We start from the raw sequence: 18,411 nt of genomic DNA, 5'->3' as shown, positions 1-18,411 counted from the left end.
ATAGTATAAATCATTGAAGTATACAACTACTTTAAGGGATGATGGTGATATCACATAGAAGACTTCATGTGCAACCAGGTATTTACATACATTATTTCAACATCACATTATTTCATGGTAATATAACACTTATGTTAGAAAGAGATCTCGTTAGGGTTTAGTAGGCGATTAATTGTTAGTTTCGAAAAGAGTTATCAACATACTTGTGGGATCTTTATGTCCAAACAATCTAACCTCTAAATCAATATAAATAGTTAATTGCATATGAAGGCAACATGGAATTCCGCTCAATTTCGCAAGTGTAAGATTTATGCCAAGTAAATAAAATTAACTCGAGAAAAGTAGATGGACTAACAATTACTAGCACTAACTATAGTTATTTTATCTAGCTTAAAGAAGAAATTGATTGAAGAAGAGATTTAAGTAAACTAATTGTCTAAGATCATTAATGATGAAGATGACATTTAGAGGCAAATCAAGCATGTTGAAAAGGTATTCAAGTGATGAATTACCTGAAAGTGTTAATTTAGACAAGGATGTTAAACCATCAATTGATAGGTCATTGACCGAAAGTTCCTAAGTTGTATTGATTCCTCTCTTGAGACAATCAATACCTAATCCCATACAAAGCCAATGTGATTCTCTATAATTTCATTAGTATTTTAGAAAAATTTCAACCTTGGAAGAATTGTAAGGTGATAGATTTGAAAATATCATACTCCTCAATACCCTATCTCTAGGCGTACTGACAATCTTTTTTTATTAAGGTAGATTCTCCACATAGTGAAGTTCTAACTCATCACAATATAAAACAACATGGGATCTGGGTTGTCACCATGTATATTACCATTGCAACAAAAGCTCATTTAATAGATCTCAAATGCTATCAATCAAAAAAAGATTAACATCGTCTTAATACAAAATAATCCCTAGGGTTCATTATGCCCAAATATCTCACAAATTAGTGCTCCATGAAAAGAGAACATAAATCTAAACCAAAAAGTATACATTGCAATAAAAATAAATATTAAAACCTTCTTTAGTCTTGAAACCTTGATGAATGAATGGATAAACTTCAAATATTTTCCTATATCGCCACAAGAATCTCTCTTCATATGGCTCGTTTAAGCCTTTGACGGTCTCCAACCGTCACTTATATTATCTTTGAGTTTCTTTTCCCTAGATGAAGTGATGATAATGGCCGCCGTTTGTGGGTGCAACTTACTATTTAAATCTCATGTGCCAAGTGAAGATGCATGCTGTTGACCATATTTATAGTATTTGTAAAAAATAAAATCAAATCAAATTACAAATGTTCTTTATTCCCGAAAATGGTAGTAAAGTTGGCTAGGTGGTAATTGGTAAATAAGAAATAATGATTCAATTCACGGGAAGAAACAAAATTTTTGCCCTTCAAATATATTATTATATATACATATAACATATTTATTTATTTATATGTATATTTTGATAATGAGTTGAAGAAAAAGTGGGCACATAAAATGGCATTATTTAAAAATATTATGGATTTTGATAATGTGGGTATACCTGCAATTATTTATGTATTGTGAGTGTACATATCTCGATATAAATCGTATCATAGATTAGATAAATTTATAGGCGTGATTACATGCAAAATTTTGATTAAAAATAAAATTTGCTACAAAATTTAAATTTTTTTTTCTCTTCAAACTGATATGCATAGTGAAAAAATAATAATAATAAATATTTTTAAAACACTTTAGTTAATATAAATATAATCACATCTATTATTGTATATTGTATAGTTGGTATTTCACTTTTCTTCCAAATTAAAGAACTGGGTTGAAATGCGTAACTTGTCCATATTATTCAAAAAATAAATAAATAAACAACCCGATCATTATACAACCTTGATGCATTTAAATCTGTATCATTAATTATTCCTGAAATTTTTTCTCATTCTACTTGATGATTAACAACCACTAAATCATCAAAATCCAATGCATAATCATCAGAAACACTCATCTTGTGATGAAGATCTTGCACCAAACTATATATTAACTCAGATCGATTATGCGATTTATCACGCACTGTAAACACATGAACACGATTGCCAATTTCGATCCAACTGCAACCAGGTTGTTTTTTCAATCCTCTATCTTTCATTCTGAGCCTAACATTGGCAGCTTCTTTCCATTTCCCCGCAGATGCATAAATATTTGACAGCAACAGATATGTTCCGGCATTGTTTGGTTCTATCTCCAACAATTTTTTCGCAGCTAATTCACCGATGTTTTCATTACCATGTACATTACAACCACCTAGAAGAGCTCCCCATACACATGCCGATGATTGTTTATTCTTAAGGCCTTTGATAAACCTTGTAGCTTCTTCAAGCCTTCCCGCTCTACTGCAAAGGTCTACCAAACAAGCATAGTGATCTTCTCGTACATTAATTGACTCGTCACTTACAAGAGATTTGAAAATTCTAAGCCCCTCATCAACCAAACCTGAATGGCTACATGCTGAGAGCAAAGCGACGTAAGTGACATCATCTGGTTTAAATGAAGTCATCTTCATTTCATCGAACAATTTTACCGCGTCCATACCATGTCCATGATGCGCATATGCGGCGATCATTGTGTTCCAAGACACCAAATCCTTATGACTTGACAAATCAAACAACTCTCTCGCTGTGAATAATTCACCGCATTTCGAGTACATACTGATCAGAGCTGATTCTACGAAAGAACTGAACTGAAAACTAGTCTTGTTTATGATCTGATGAACTTGTTGGCCGATGGCAAGCGCCGCCAAATTACTTATGGCAGCTAAAACACTGACAAACGTCCCTTGGTTAGGCCGAACACAGTCTCGTTGCATTTCCAAGAACACATTAACCGCCGTCTCATTCTGCCCATCTTGCTCATACCCTGTGATCAACGTCGTCCATGTGATCACATTCCGCTCATTCATTCGATCAAACAAACGCCTCGCCTTTACCAATTCACCGTTCTGTATCAAACCGGTGATCATTGTGTTCCACGATGGAATATCCCTCTCCGGCATTTTATCAAAAAGCTCAAGAGCTTTGTCAAGCTGTGAATTCTGTGTGTAACCAGAAATCATTGCATTCCAAGACACAACATTTCTCTCCGGCATTTCATCAAACAGCTTTTGTGCATCATCAACCCTCCCATTCTGCGCAAATCCAGCAACCATCGCTGTCCATGAAATAACATCTCTATGTACCATCCTCCTGAACATCGCCCAAGCTTCTTCCACCCTCCCGCACTGACACAATGCCGTCACTATAGTGTTCCAAGACACCACATTTCTCTCAGGCATATTATCAAACACCTCACACGCCTTATCAACAAGCCCATTCTCAGCATATCCAGACATCATAGTGTTCCAAGAAACAACATTCTTCTCGGGCATTCGCTTAAAGATATCCTCAGCTTCAAGGATTCTCTTGGAGCGGACGTAGCCGGAGAGGAGAGCGGTCCAAGTGACGACGTTCTTCTGGGCATCAGGGCGGTCGAAGAGAGCACGAGCCTCACGGAGCATGCCGCAGCGGATGTAGGCGGAGATGAGGGCGGTCCAAGTGATGACATCTCTGTGAGGCATTTGGTCGAACAGGTGACGGGCGTCAGGGATTCTGCCATTGTTGGCGAGCCGGGTGATGGTTTGGTTGGTGAAGGCTGTCTTGGGATCAGCGCTGATGTCTCTTTGGACGGTGGAGATTCTAAGGGTGCTTGTATGGATCAAAGGATGGAAGGAGGAGGAGGAGAAGGGGTGAGAGAGAGGAGGTGAGAGTACCTGTGGTTTTCTGATGCGTAAGCAGCGAGAAGCTATCAGCATTTGAGAAGAAAGAGATCCGAACCCGTTAAGAAACAAATTAAGGGGTTTGAAAGGGAGGATTTTGCGTTGGATGTCTTTTTTTCACCAAAGGCCCTCATTCTTTCAAATTACTAATGACCAAATAGTTTATTAGTAGCTGAAATTTTTAAAATATGAGTAGTGATTATCTGTAAACATCCATATGTTAACAAACCCCGCCTCCATCACTTACTCCGTGGAGCAAATGCACACCTTTATTTTTTTAGAGTATGAATAGTGATTATCTGTAAACATCCATATGTCAATGGAGCCCACCTCCATCACTTACTCCGTGGAGCATTTACACACCTTTATTTTTTTAAAGCAGTGTAACCATCATAATAATAATAATAATTAAAAACAACATAAAACAAAACAAAACAAAACATTATGACCAGGCGGACAAGCATGAAGTAATTTGGAGAGGAATGCTGCATAATAGAAATAACTTGGTGAACTCTCACTTGAATTAGCAATTTCAAGAATAAAGTACAAACAAATTTTCCGGACCAAATTCTTGCAAGGAAAAAAGAACACTGCTTGAGAAGCCATTGCTGGTTATGAATGTTCAAACAGTGGCCAAATAAACAATAAAGTTAAGGTAGTTCAGATGCTCGAAAATAACAGACATTTGCATCTGTGAAGCTAAAGTTTTATGTCGATCTAAAATCAGCAAGAAAGCGGATATTCGCCGAACTGGTTAGAAAGGTTGCTTCAGAGAAATAAAGCATTTGAACACAACAATGTTATCTGGCTCAAGAACGAGAGCTTCAATCAAACCTTCTGGATTGCTTATCTTGAAAAAAATTGAAACCATGCTTTATAGGGACAACAAATCCTTTTACTCTAAGAAATAGATTCAGAAACTCTTTCCCATAATATTCTTTACGAGATCCAAGATGCGGAAATAATCATAAAAGAGAGCAGATTCTTTGCCCTCAAGTCCATCACGGCTGTACCGGTTGCTGCCAGCGAGATTATTACATGGACTTCCTCCGATCACCAGATCAAACCCACCAAACATGTTTATCATTTGCTCAAGTCTGTCGCCGTTGAGCTGCTGAACGTCTGCGATATCAATTAAGGTCCCCGTCTGATTGGTTTGCTCCCACCAGCCACGGAGTATGTTCCTGTTTATTTCTGATAACTCAACTGAAACTACATTCCTCAGATGGATTCCTAGCCTATGTAAAGCAACTTCAGCTCCCCCTATTCCAGAGAACAAAGATAATAGGTTGATACCATTCGGGAACATGTCCTTCAACACAGAAAGATGGTAAGCCACAGTATCAACTTGGAATGAATTGCCCAAGGACCGGTATCTCTCTGTCCTGCTTATTCCACCTCCCCTCGTATGATCCCTGGGAAAACCCAATAACATTTCCATCTCATCTGGTTCCAATGGCGCCACCTTGTGTAGCCCGACCCAAACCAAGTTCCATTTCTTACATTCGTTCATGACAAACCTTTGGACTCTTTCAGGAGGTGGGTCGTCGGAATTGGCAAGAGCTGTTCTTATCCGCTCTGTCAGTTTCGCACTCGCAATGCAAGTCTGCAAGCAATTTAGTTGAGTCCTTGGATCCCAAGAAGGCCACCACTTTTTCGTCATGGGCAATGCTTCCTGCACTGTTCGTGGAGGAAAGTGGTTGAAGAGGAAATCTATTCTGAATTGGAAGGTTGTGGATGTATCCCCTCTTTCTGTTAGCAGCACAGAAGAATTTCGAATCAACAAACTCGGGCTCAATGTCATAAAGGAAACGTGAAATAGTTTCCCAAACTCCCTTTGGTGCCAGGGCCACATTTTCATAGTAGAAGTAAGGGGGGCCAATGGCTGCCTCAGGAAGGATCCGATTTGCAGGTTTCATCTTCTGATTTGGAAGGCTGAAACCTATCATCGGCTTTGGGATAGTCAACCCTGACCGAAAACCTTCATCCAAATTACCTTGTCCAAAACATGGTTTCTTACGATCAAGAAAGCTGCCTCTTTGTTTCATCTTCTTCATTTCATATAACTTCCTTTTATTTTTGACAGAGGAACCACATGCATAGCTTGATGCTGCCTGCAGTAAGGGAATATCCAAATTGAACATACAGTAAGCAGCTCAGTTAGTTCTTTCACCAAAAAAAAAAAAACCCTTTGCAATAGAAACATCACCTTGTTCTCCGACCAATTTGGAAAAAGGTCATCCTCTGTGGGAGCAGAATCAGCTGCCAATTGAGCAGCGTGGATGGAGTCCGCAATTTCCAAAACAGAAGCACTAGGCCCTGAGTAAAACTGGATTAGGGAAAAAAAGGCAACATACGGACTACAGAACAAATAAGAAATGCAGGAGAGCATAATGCTCATCTATTCTCCTGCCAAAAGACAAAAAGTGATTTAAGGAATTCATTCAAGTCATTCAAAAAATAATTGGTCACAGCAAATACCATCAAAGCACTAAGATATTGACCATGTGATCTAATATAAAATCATCTTGGAGTTTTAGAGAGTATAAAATTCTCTCACTGAAGATATTCTTTTCCAACAATGTCTAGAAACAATCAGCTTGTACTATGACAATTCATTAAGCCGGTGGCACTCACAGCTAACAGTATATTGATGTGGGGCAGTCAAGAAACCAATAACATTAATACAATTTACATAAAAGAATAATCTATGAATGATTCTAACTTTGTTTAATATTTAAAAATCAACCACAAACAAAAACAATTAAAAAAATAAGATACCACATCTGTTAATGGCTGAAAATGCTTCATCAGCAGGGAACCCCATCTCTACTAATACAGACAATTTTCTATCCTTATCAGAGGTGCCTTCTGTATAATCCTGTACAAATAACATTAAAAAAATACACACCATAAATAAGGCCATTAAACAACATCAATATACAATCAACAACAAACACTTTCACAAACAGAAAGGAGGGAAGACACATCATTGAACCATTTCCATGCCAATACATCATGGCAAATATTGTCAAACATCACTCAAATGTAAAAGAAAACTTCAGACTAGCCAAAATCCAACAAGAAAACAACACAACGATAATTGACAAAATAAAGGTAGAAATAAGGAATTAGTAAATATAGATGCCCCTTCTCAATGCCTGTAAATGGCAATTACTGAATTCATGAAAACATTAATATAAAATGTTTTAGAAGATGAAGAAAGAGGAAGATATGTGAACACAAAAAGGACGTAATCCTTGCATTTTTGCTGTACACATGTTAGCTAATACCATTATTCTTCCGATAAAAGACATGGACAGAGCCCTCCAAACTTTAATTTCCCACAACCATAACCTCCATTAATTCAGTCACTACATTATACTCCTTCACAACTTCTTACTGATTTGTACTACATAAAACATAAATTGTAATAATATCACAAATTTTCTTTCTGTTTCCCTTACCTCATCTTCACTGGAATATTCAAAGTTGCTCACATCTGAAATATCATCCCCCAAAACATCTTCATCACTTGAGAAGGTGCAATCTATAGGGGATTGTTCCCTTTTCACGGGAGATTTTTCTATGGCCTGCAAAGTGATATAAATTATGTGATCAAATATGATATTGGCATCCAAAAATGAAACATTATACCCTGCGAAAAATATCTGTTATTAAGTATAACACTTAATAGTGTGATGCGTGATCAACAGCATAATTAGAGCAATAGTAAATTCCCAGGGAAAAATAAAGCAAGCCTAAAATCTTTCATTTGCGCCCATGTATGTCATGTTGTGGCCGCTCAAAGTCTCAAAGTCCGTTTTAGCATAAAACAAAAACATAACTTTTAGTTACACATTTAGAAAAATAGATGGAAGAAATTATGGTGTCTTCCTCATCTGATCAGGAACTTTTGGACACTCGAGCAGTCAACATATATCTCAAAGTCTAAACAAGAACATCAAATAGTTCATGGAAGCTATAAAACAATTCTCAACAAGTACACCAATTTGCGAGAAAATATCAAAACAAGGAGAAAAGAAATACAGTATCGAGGCCCACAGCCCTCATTGTAATGAACTTAATAAACAAAAATTAAAAATCTGGGAAAGATAAACTGAGAAAGTAAAAAAAATTCCAACTTTGAACATCAATATTATTAAAATCTGCGAGGTTAACTGCATTCATGGTTCAGTTCACATGCTACACTTTAAAAATAATGCAAAATCAAGTTGTTAGGGGTGTCAAGTATCCATGAATTGTAGAATATTCAACACTTCAATACAATGAAAAAAGATATGCAGACACGACAGAAACAGATGCACACACATACAGTATATGTGCGTTTAAACTTGTGAATCACATTGTTTTGAAAATAGTGAAGAACATGGTAATAAAATGATTCACTTTTAGATAAATAGAAATTATGAGATATTTAAATCATATTAAAAGTTAAACTGGCAAACGGTCTTAAAAACATATAAAAAAAATCATAATAATCAGTATTCGAAAGATTAGATAAGAATCAATTTATAAAATTCTGCAAGGTTAACTGCATTCATGGTTCAGTTCACATGCTACATTTTTTAAATAATGCAAAATCAAGTTGTTAGGGGTGTCATGTATCCATGTATTGCAGAATATTCAACACTTCAATACAATGAAAAAAAAATTTGCAGACACGACTGAAATAGATGCACACACATACAGTATATGTACGTTTTAGACTTGTGAATCACATTGTTTTGAAAATAGTGAAGAACATGGTAATAAAATGGTTTGCTTTTAAATAAATAAAAATTATGAGATATTTAAATCATATTAAAAGTTAAATTGGCAAACGGTCCTAAAAACATGAAAAAAAAATCATAACAATCAGTAATCCAAAGATTAGATAAGAATCAATTTATAAAAATAAAAACAAATATAAAAAAATTATGGATTTTTTAAAAGATAACAAAAAGATAACGTAATTCAAATAAAAAAAAGATTAGGATGAAAATCCAGAAAAAAAAAAATTAAGACAGAGAATGGTATGGAAAAGAGATAAATAAAATTAAAATCTTTTTAGACAAACTAAAATAACCTATGGTTATGGGAAACATGTGATTCAGCATGTGTCCAAATTGTATCTAAAGCAGATATACTATTAAGAACCAAAGTATTTATTAAGAACCACACCATACTTGATGTCGTTCCTTTCAAAATTAAAGGATAGATAAAGAGGTGCCAAGCGGAAGGAAGAGAACAGTGGCCAAAGAACTCCATCATCCATGTCACCCCTAAAACACACTTGAGCCAACAACTCCCAGCATTCCAGAAAGAACGACAAAAAATTCAGTTAATTGAATAACAATTGCCACCACCAACAGAAACAAGAGTTTGCTAGCAAATATTGCAAGGACTTCTCAGAAAATGTTGCAAGCTTTACATGTAAAAAAAAACTAAATGAATGGATCCTGTAGAACATCTACAACAGTAAGGTCACATCATTCATCAATATTGATGCAATTCAATTAAAAAAGGGAATAACTAGATACTCACAGCATGAGTAAGCAGCGTCTCCAATATAGCTTCACTATTTCCTTCTCCTGCAGATCCAATAGCAATCTCAACAACACAAACATACAACCAACGTACAAGAAAATGCAAAGTACTCACCATTCTCCTCAATGGCCTTGACCACCATATCTTCGGAGAACCCCATCGCCATGAAATGCGAGACCAACTCACTTCGAGAAGAGCTCGCCTCAGATACCTTGAAAGCAGCACAAACTTAACATTCAAAAGATCACAGCTTTCTACTAAAACTTGCCGTCAAATCAAACAAAAAAAAAAAAATCAGTATAAGTTCGTCCACAATCACCTTCCCTGAAGTCCCGGCGGCTGAATCCGGAGGAAGAGGTGGATTGGAAGGCGGTATTGCATCTCCATCATCTTCATCACTCTCCCATTGAAAGCCATCACCGTCATCGCTATCACTAATCAAATCCTACACAAACGAAAACCATTCACACGAATCATCAGAGAAACTCAGCTCAAAAACCACAAAGAAACATCAAAACAGCAAAATATAATTACCATCTCTTGCCTTGATCCCAAAAAAACCAAAAACAACTTTGGAATCGAATGCCCGGGAACGAATTGAAAGAGCGAAAAGCTCCCCTTGTCCGCCTCCTCCCAAGATGATACCTTGATCAATCTAAGGCACGCGAAGCGATGGCCAGTGAGGAGATTGACCCTTCGAGGCTCCAGGCACTAGCTCGCCATGAGAGTAGACCAGGAACTAGGGTTAGGGTTTAGGAGCACGAGGGTTTCCAAATCGGAGCGAGAAAGGGATCGAAAAGAGGAAGAATCGACGATGGAGCTGATCCCGATGCAACATGAACGGTGGATATCATGGGAAGAATAAATACAGAGCATGAATTTGGTAACTGATGCAATCGGGCCCACTGACACGTGGAAATCCCTTTTTTAGCTCTTTAATTTTGTATTTTATTACTATTTAGTTTTTTTAAAAAATAAAATAAGTTATGTTTTTCCACATGTTATGTAATTGTCATAAATTATGGGATTCTATAAAGATGTAATAGCTTTTTGGGAAACAAATAAGTTGATTGATTTAAAATGTAGAGTTCCAAATTTTGCTCCCGTAACATCGTTTGTTTGTGTGTATATACTAGGCCCTGATATTATTTATTGGTTATGGCATGAATCTCTTATAAAGAGGAGTAATGTTCTTTTCTTTCTTAAATTACATAATGAGAAAATTATCTTTAAGCTGTTATTAAATCATCATAACTAGTACATTTTTATATTATGTAATAATATTATTTATTGGTTCCAGTATGAATCTCTTGTGATCTTTGTTAAAAAAATGGCTTTTTATTAATTTACATAATTTTTACAAAGTTATTAAATAAAAATTTCAGTTCAATAATAATTAAACCCCCAATGTCTCAAATGAACATGGAAGTAAAAAAATTGAAAAATATTTATTGCTGTTGAATTAATTAAATGAGTGAAATTATAATATATAGAGATAACTAATTCAGAGTTATAATATAAGTGCATATTATAATAATTAACTGATATTTATTACTTATATAAAAATAATGATTTTATAGAATGTGTCGATGGTGGATTGAGTTGGTCATCCACCATAGGTCAAATCTTGGCATATTTGCATTTTAGTTGGTATACTTTCAAATCACTATAGACAACCACTATTTAGAATAGTGAATTGTCACATGATATTGGTGTATATGCGTAAGGCTTTGACTATACAATATAGTACTATAGAAATACTGTTTATTCATTGATCCAAATTTTAGAAACTATTTATGATAATGTTTAAAATAAAATTTAATGGGAGAAATTATACCTTCTTTTCAAAATTTCATGGCAATATAATTTCTACAAATCTTTTAGGTCGGTAAGTGGAGAACTTATATTTTTCATGTAGCACATGACCAAATTAATAAGTTTTTATAATATCAAGAAGTCATCATAATTGATTTACTTTTGTACCTGTTTGTCTCTCGATAAACTCTTAAGTTAGATCTCTTTTTAGTCAATTGTCTAAATATATATATATATATATATATATAAAAAAATAATGAAAGATAGCAATAGGGTCATTGGACTCTTTCAACTTGGACAATTTCCAAAAAGCCTTCCAAATTTAGCAAACTCCCAAAACATCACTTATTTATAATTTTTTAAAATTAAATACAAATAAAATTACAAAATTACCGGTACTTTGCACTTTGTCAATGTGATCAAGCTTGCATTTGGCCTTGCACATGGGTGCAATTGGGTGGGCTCAACTTTTTCGCACTTGCACTATGTGGCACCTTGTGTCTCCCCCACTGTTAGTGCTTACTTTATTTTCAATATTTTATTAAGGTATAGACAGTAAAACACCACACAGAAAAAAAAACATAAAATTAAATTTAAATAAATTCACTATATGATCTAAATAAAAATATTCATGAAATATTTAGTTATTTTCCTATGAAATAATTTATCAAGAACTTGCTTCAGGGGGCGTTCATTTCACTGTAAGTGAGGGGAAGTCAGGAAGTGAGGGAAGTGCCACTTCTCTGAATTGGGGGGAAGTGATATCACTTCCAGGACTTTTGTGTTCATTTGTCAGAAAAGTGAGAATAGAACCCAAGGATTTAGGTGTTGGATAAAGTTCTATGAGTTCAAAAAAGACTTTAGAAGTGAAAATAAGTTAGTTTTTATAGATTGACTCACTTCCCTCCACTTCAGTAAAAAAAATACTGAAGTAGATTTAGTTCAAAATCCACTTCAGTCGGAAGTGGGGGGAAGTGGCACTTCTCTCACTTCAGCACAAATGAACACCAGAAGTGGGGGAAGTCAGACCACTTCCTCTCACTTCCCCCCATTTTTCCTAAAATGAACGTCCCCCTAAATGTAACATGCAAGCCTATTTAAAATCATATATATATATATATATATATAGCATAGGTATAGGCAGGGTGTAGGGCATTGGTGAATGTTGTGTTGTTCTAGGGATGGCAAAGAAAGGAACACGTCAAAGGAAAACATAAGCGTGAGAACACAGCCAATGACATGTGAACACTAGGGATTGATGAATCGAACAACAATCCTTATAATTGCGCACATTTTCTATACCCTAACACTAACCCTAACCCTAAGTTTCGTAACATGAAGTTGTAGACATATTTAAGTATCAATGTTTTCAATTCTTATTAATCTGATTTTAACTCTTACAAATATGATGTGTTTTTGCCGGACATTCATTTTTGAGCTTTTCTGCCATACCAGTTTTCCGTCTCCATCCATTTGATTGTTTTTTTTTAATAAATATGATTTATTTATTTATTTTTTATAAATATTAACTATTTTTATAATAAACAAACATTATATATATATTTTTTAAATTCTCTTTTCATAAAAATTAGTATATGAAATAACATTCATATGTTTTTTTTTTCTTTGAATAATAGCATTTATTTCTCCCCCTTTTCAGACAAAATAAGATGGGTCCTCAGAGAAAAGTCATTTCACCTGATTATTTTTTATATTATAATTAAAAAACCACGTATCAAGATGTGATAGAAAAAGATTAAAGAATAACTTGGTTCTGAAACAGGATAGATGACTTCTCTCAAGGAACCCTGGTCAAAAATAGGATCCAAAACCAAATCGGATCCAAACCCGAATCCAACTAGCTTCAAGATCCAATAACCTAAAAAAACAAAATAAAAAAAAAATAAAAAGGAAAAGACAAAAAGAAAGAAGTAGGGCCCACGGAACAAAGGACCATGTTGTTGAGAGTCAAACGCCGAGCCGTTCGGCGACCGCAGCGCGGTCGTTCCCACGCATACCCACGCTTCACAATAACCAAACCCTAAAAACACTCCTCTCTCTTCTTTTCATCAAACCCTAAACACACTTCTCCATAGTCCATTCTCACACTCCCCTTTCCCACTCTCAAGCAACCCCCAAACACTCTTCTGTATCTCCTTCCTCTATATAAACCCTAACCCTAACCCTAACTTCTCTCCTCTCTTTATCTCTTTATATATATATATATATATGTACTCTCTTCCTCTCTTTACTTTATATATAAACCCTAACCCTAAACCTAACTTCTTCTCACTATATTTATATATATGTCTCTCTCTTCTTTAGTTCCAGTCCGTTCTCTCCTTCAACCAACACACAAACCATAACTCACACTCTTTACTCCATCTCTTTCATTATAAAACCCCTCCATACCAAGCTTTACCACTCTTACTTTCTCACAACCACCTCCTACCTCTCCCTTCTCTCTCACAAACAAACACAAGAAGAAGAAGGAGAAGAAGAAGAAGAAGAAGAATAGACCATGAATGGACTAGAGTCACAACAAGAAGCATTCAAAAGAAGATGGAATGAGAAGAGAGGAGGAATACATTCAACTTCTTCACCATTTCCTTTGTATCGTCAAAATAACTCCACTTCTAGTGCAAGTGCAATGCCTTGCACTTCTAGGAAGCTACTCAAGCTCTCCGGTCAAGACGATGATTTATCGGCTTCCGTTGTACCGCCAGTGACAGTTGTTCTTGAAGGCAGGTCCATTTGTCACCGTATTCATCTCCACAAACATGCTGGCTATGAGAGTCTTGCAGCTGCTCTTCGTCGGATGTTTGTTGATACCGAGACCGAAGAAAGACTCGTCGAAGGTCTTAATCTTTCTAATGCTGTGCCTGGATACATTGTTGCCTATGAGGACATGGAAGATGATCTCCTTCTTGTTGGAGATCTCAATTGGAAGTCAGTATAGTTCATTTCTTGCTTAAAATAAGTTCATTCAATTCCTCCATATATATATATATATCAATGTAACTGAGAATACTTGTTTTTAATTTTTCACAGAGATTTTGTTCGAGTTGCAAAGAGAATACGAATAATTCCAGTGAAGTCTACTCGTCAAAAACAACTAGTTGGAAGAGATCAGTGATAAGTGACAGAGATAAAGACATTGTGCTGTTGTTGTTGTTGATGTTGTTGTTGTTGTTGTTGTTGTTGTTGTATTTGTTTGTTGAGCTCTTGTATGTTCTAAGTAAGTGTGGTCTTTAAAGGATGCTTTAATAAGGGTTGGCCCAAAGAATTATGGGGATTTATTGGGTGACCATAAGCTAAATTAATGCAAGCTGTTACAATTGTAGTAATTGTATAGATTGAATGTGATCTACAAAGTAGTTTCCTTTTCGTCTCTCCTGCCCACACCCTCAAAGTTCAAACCACCACATTTAGTGGGGTTGGTTGGATGTATTCAGCTAAGTGAGGTTATTATTATTATTATTATTTGTTAACAATCAGTTTGGTAGTAACCTTCAATGCAGTGTTCATATATACTTCAAACTTCAAAGTCCTTGCATTCATGTGTTGTCATCTTATTAATCACCAACTACTAATACATATTTATATGTCCTTTCGTCTTGTATATTAAATACTATTTCTTTGTCTTTTCAAGTACTTGTTTAGTTGGATGTACTGTTTTGTCAAGACTTTGATGTAGAGAGTTGCAATTCCTGGCTTGTAGCCTTGTGTATATATATATATATATGTTGATATAATTATATAAACCTTGAGAAAATTATTGCAAAGCCTCCAATGACATAAACTTGCGTTTCAGTCCCTAATATAGATTTTCTTCTTTTTTGTTTTTTATGTTTATGTCCCCTTCTGAAAGAACATAATTTGGAGCTTTATTTATTTATATTTTTTTAAAAAAATCTTCTTTAGTATAATGGCTTTTTATAAGTATATTAGGAGAGAATACTTTATTTTTTTAAAAAAATTGAAAAATTGAAAAACAACACTAACGATCTACTAGTAAAACTATAAATCTAATTTATGACACTTAATATTGCTTTGTATGTACAACCACGGACTGTTGATGTACACCTTTAATAATTTTCTGAGAGTATTATTTTTGTTTTGTTATTTTTTTGTATTTTGTCACGTAATCTTTTATTTAGGTATATAATGATCACCAATATCATCTACTGTTTTTTGCCGTTCTAATGAAGATTTTTTTTTTGACTTTTTTTTAAATAATTTAAGATTTATTTGTTTTATCGTAGTAAATTATATGATATGATAATTAGTATTTAATCAATTTAAACCAAAGGAATATGTCTAAGTTAGCTACATTTCAAAGACAAAGATGTTTGGGAGTAATTAATTATGGCATGAAAATGTTGAAGTTGAAGCTCCTCTCATCCATGGAATAAGAATCTAAAAAGAAAACCATGAGAACACAATTAATACAAATGACAACAATGCTAAGTTTTGGTACATGATTAATTAATTAGTTTTTATCAAGTATGTTTGCTCATACAAGTTAGCTCCACATGGGCTCATATAATTTCACAAGTTGTACAAAAGATCTCATCCATATTACAAGAAATCTCATAATTAAAAAAACAATTTTTTTTTATCATTAATAAAAATAATAGGAAAGCAATCTTAATTATGTAAAAGTCAAAAAATCAATTTAAAAAGAACCGGATCCGACCCGTTTAGCTTAGCGGGTTCAGTATTGGATTCGGATCGGATGATTTATCGGGTCGGGTTTAGATGAAACGGATCCGGCCCGTTATCTATCCAACCCGTTAAAGGCTCTCGCTAAACCCTAGAGCTCTTTCTCCATCGCTCTTTCTCGTGGGTTATCTTCGAAGCTTGGGTTTGCTTTCCAATGGCGGTGAGTTCCTCTCCCTCTTTCTCCTCTTTAGGTTTCTCGCTATTGTTTGGGTCTATGCTCTCTGAATGGATGTTGAGGATTTAACCCTAATTTAATGTGAAACCCTAGATTTTTTTCGAAAATGCGAGTATTGTTTCTATTTGCTTTGATTTGTGGCTCTATTTGTATTTTTGTTAACTAATATATGATTTATATGCTTTGATCTTTTTGCTAGAACTATTGTTTGAAGCATTTGTTTACCTTTCTGATGGAAAGTTCTCAGCTTGGTTTTTTTATTTTTTTGGGTAGATTTGAATGTGTTCTCTCTTTGCGGTCCTTTTTGTAGTATAATTTGTGAAAAAAAGCACTTTTTGTGCATCTCGTGGATTGAAAAAACATTTCTTTTTGGTGTTATATGAATTCTCAAAAGTTTGTTAGGGTAGAGTCTCAGGGGAATCATGAAATTTAGGCTCAAGACTACTCTTTTATTTATATTTGCAGATTGAATCAAATAACCAACTTACTAAAGTAGTGTGGTCTGTAATTTTGGCAATATCTTTAGGTTATCTTTTGAAAAAAAAAAGAAAAAAAGTGTTTATTGATGGATTGGTCATGATTTTATCTTTTTGTTTACTTCATTTAGCTTGGCATCAGTATGGATTATGCACTAAATGATTTTTAAAGGCACAATGGAAATTTTGGAGTAGGAAGTTCATTGGTTATTTCTATTTTATTTATTTATTTCTTGAGTGACACATTCATTTTATATTATCAGCTTTCTATTGTGTTCTCTTTAATTTTACCACTAGTTTTATACCAATATGTATCGAGCAAGGAAAAACATTGTGTGATAACTCACACAAACATAGCAGTTTGTTTATACCAATATGTATTGAAGAAGGAGAACATTGTGTGATAACTAGGAAGCATATTGATTTGGCCCTTGGGTTATCGGTTTTCGTGGTGCTTACATCTAAAACATGGGCCACTAGTCCACCAGGTTCAAAAATAAAATCTATATGAGGTTGGATACCTGTTCATAACCTTTATATTTTGCAGGTAATGTTTTTAGTTTTTTATTTCTTATAATGCCTTTGATTGAAGTTAATGACTTTGTACAAAAATCTGTCAATTTTAATTTGATTTCACAATGCTAGCTCTCATCATCATTTTAATATTGATTCTTAATGAAAATAATCAATGTGAACATTTGAATATTTGATGCCCAATGGGCAGCATGTGGTTAGAAATCAATTGTGATAATTTTGACCTAGTCTTGGCCTTCTTCTCCAGTCAAACCATTAGCTAGAAATTCAGTTTTGACTGCGATGTACACAAATCATAGTGCTGAGCATAAGTCGTCCGGTCTGTAGATTGCATGTTATCAATTCATTCTTCTTGCAATAGATGCAGATTATGATTGATCATATCATATTTTCTCTCACACCGCGGGGTACATTATCCAACTTCATCATCCTTTCTGTTTTGCTTAGTTTCTGATGACACTGAATTGTATTTTCAGACTGTTCCTGTAAATCCAAAACCTTTCCTGAACAATTTGACTGGGAAGTCTGTGATTGTGAAACTGAAGTGGGGAATGGAATACAAAGGTTGCCTTCTGATCATCATCATCAATAGAGTTTCTAATGTGTCTAATGACTACAAGTGTACATTTATATAATGTTGTTTGGTTACCTACGTTTTTTTTTTCAGGTTATCTAGTTTCTGTGGACTCCTACATGAACTTGCAGGTACCATCAGCAACGTGGAAGTTGTCGATTTTGGAACTACACTCGTTCTCTACTTTCTTATTTTTATCCTTGTTTCATCGGCATATTGATGTTAACAGTCATACCGCCTTTGCTGCAGTTAGCCAATTCTGAAGAATACATTGATGGACAGTTCACTGGAAACCTCGGAGAAATACTGATTAGGTAATTAGCTAGAATTCAAGATACCGTTTAAGAGCGAAACTACCTAAATATGTTTAGAAAACTCGACCATGATTCTTAGTTCCCTCTTTGCAGGTGTAACAATGTCCTGTACCTCCGCGGGGTACCAGAGGATGAAGACATTGAAGATGCTGAAGCGGATTGAGAAAGCATGATCGATTAGCAATGCAACAATGACCTCTGATTCATGCACTTGCCAACTATCAGACTTTTGTATTTTATGATGAAGATGCATTCACAATGAGAACTTAGAAGCAAGTGTAGTGGAATTTGTCAAACAAAAATATTTTAAAATGCATTACATTCCAACTCATGATATTAAGGTTTCTTTAACCTCTTACATTGTATTACATCCTTGCTGTGGCCATCTATGTCTTGATTGCTAATTTGTAAAGCATTTATCATCTTCATTCACAATTT

General features: G+C 34.8%; 4 protein-coding genes across 4 annotated transcripts; 2 read left to right on the top strand and 2 right to left on the bottom strand.

Moving 5' to 3' along the window:
* Positions 1 to 1,878: 1,878 nt before the first annotated feature.
* On the bottom strand, positions 1,879 to 4,019 carry LOC120283565 (pentatricopeptide repeat-containing protein At2g35030, mitochondrial). Its single transcript, XM_039290277.1, has one exon. It carries the CDS (start codon positions 3,844 to 3,846, stop codon positions 1,939 to 1,941), a length of 1,908 nt encoding a protein of 635 aa, XP_039146211.1. The 5' UTR covers positions 3,847 to 4,019; the 3' UTR covers positions 1,879 to 1,938.
* Positions 4,020 to 4,303: 284 nt separating this feature from the next.
* On the bottom strand, positions 4,304 to 10,069 carry LOC120252790 (DNA (cytosine-5)-methyltransferase DRM2-like). Its single transcript, XM_039260953.1, is given in 9 exon segments — positions 4,304 to 5,497; positions 5,499 to 5,924; positions 6,020 to 6,129; positions 6,592 to 6,691; positions 7,278 to 7,403; positions 9,358 to 9,404; positions 9,475 to 9,571; positions 9,680 to 9,805; positions 9,895 to 10,069. Coding segments are annotated over 9 exon segments (1,809 nt in total). The 5' UTR covers positions 9,898 to 10,069; the 3' UTR covers positions 4,304 to 4,723.
* A 3,197-nt stretch (positions 10,070 to 13,266) lies between these two features.
* LOC120255530 (auxin-responsive protein IAA33) lies at positions 13,267 to 14,562 on the top strand. Its single transcript, XM_039263342.1, has 2 exons — positions 13,267 to 14,124; positions 14,227 to 14,562. The coding sequence occupies exons 1-2, from the start codon at positions 13,697 to 13,699 to the stop codon at positions 14,309 to 14,311; spliced, it is 513 nt and encodes a 170-aa protein (XP_039119276.1). The 5' UTR covers positions 13,267 to 13,696; the 3' UTR covers positions 14,312 to 14,562.
* A 1,398-nt stretch (positions 14,563 to 15,960) lies between these two features.
* Positions 15,961 to 18,362, top strand: LOC120282733 (probable small nuclear ribonucleoprotein F). The gene is made up of 5 exons (XM_039289586.1): positions 15,961 to 16,060; positions 17,562 to 17,649; positions 17,753 to 17,790; positions 17,909 to 17,973; positions 18,067 to 18,362. Exons 1-5 carry the CDS (start codon positions 16,055 to 16,057, stop codon positions 18,134 to 18,136), a joined length of 267 nt encoding a protein of 88 aa, XP_039145520.1. The 5' UTR covers positions 15,961 to 16,054; the 3' UTR covers positions 18,137 to 18,362.
* The last annotated feature ends 49 nt before the right edge of the window (positions 18,363 to 18,411 follow it).

This window comes from Dioscorea cayenensis, chromosome 3, assembly GCF_009730915.1.
Source record: "Dioscorea cayenensis subsp. rotundata cultivar TDr96_F1 chromosome 3, TDr96_F1_v2_PseudoChromosome.rev07_lg8_w22 25.fasta, whole genome shotgun sequence".
Lineage (NCBI taxonomy): Eukaryota > Viridiplantae > Streptophyta > Magnoliopsida > Dioscoreales > Dioscoreaceae > Dioscorea > Dioscorea cayenensis.
The sequence above is the reverse complement of the archived record's forward strand: the minus strand, read 5'-3'. Positions and strand labels throughout refer to the sequence as shown.

Coding starts and splice junctions, on each gene's coding strand:
- LOC120255530 (XM_039263342.1), top strand. CDS start 13,697: ATGAATGGACTAGAGTCACAACAAGAAGCATTCAAAAGAAGATGGAAT. Junction 14,125..14,226: donor GTTGGAGATCTCAATTGGAA/GTCAGTATAGTT, acceptor AATTTTTCACAG/AGATTTTGTTCGAGTTGCAA.
- LOC120282733 (XM_039289586.1), top strand. Junction 17,650..17,752: donor GTGGGGAATGGAATACAAAG/GTTGCCTTCTGA, acceptor TTTTTTTTTCAG/GTTATCTAGTTTCTGTGGAC. Junction 17,974..18,066: donor CTCGGAGAAATACTGATTAG/GTAATTAGCTAG, acceptor CCCTCTTTGCAG/GTGTAACAATGTCCTGTACC.
- LOC120283565 (XM_039290277.1), bottom strand. CDS start 3,846: ATGCTGATAGCTTCTCGCTGCTTACGCATCAGAAAACCACAGGTACTC.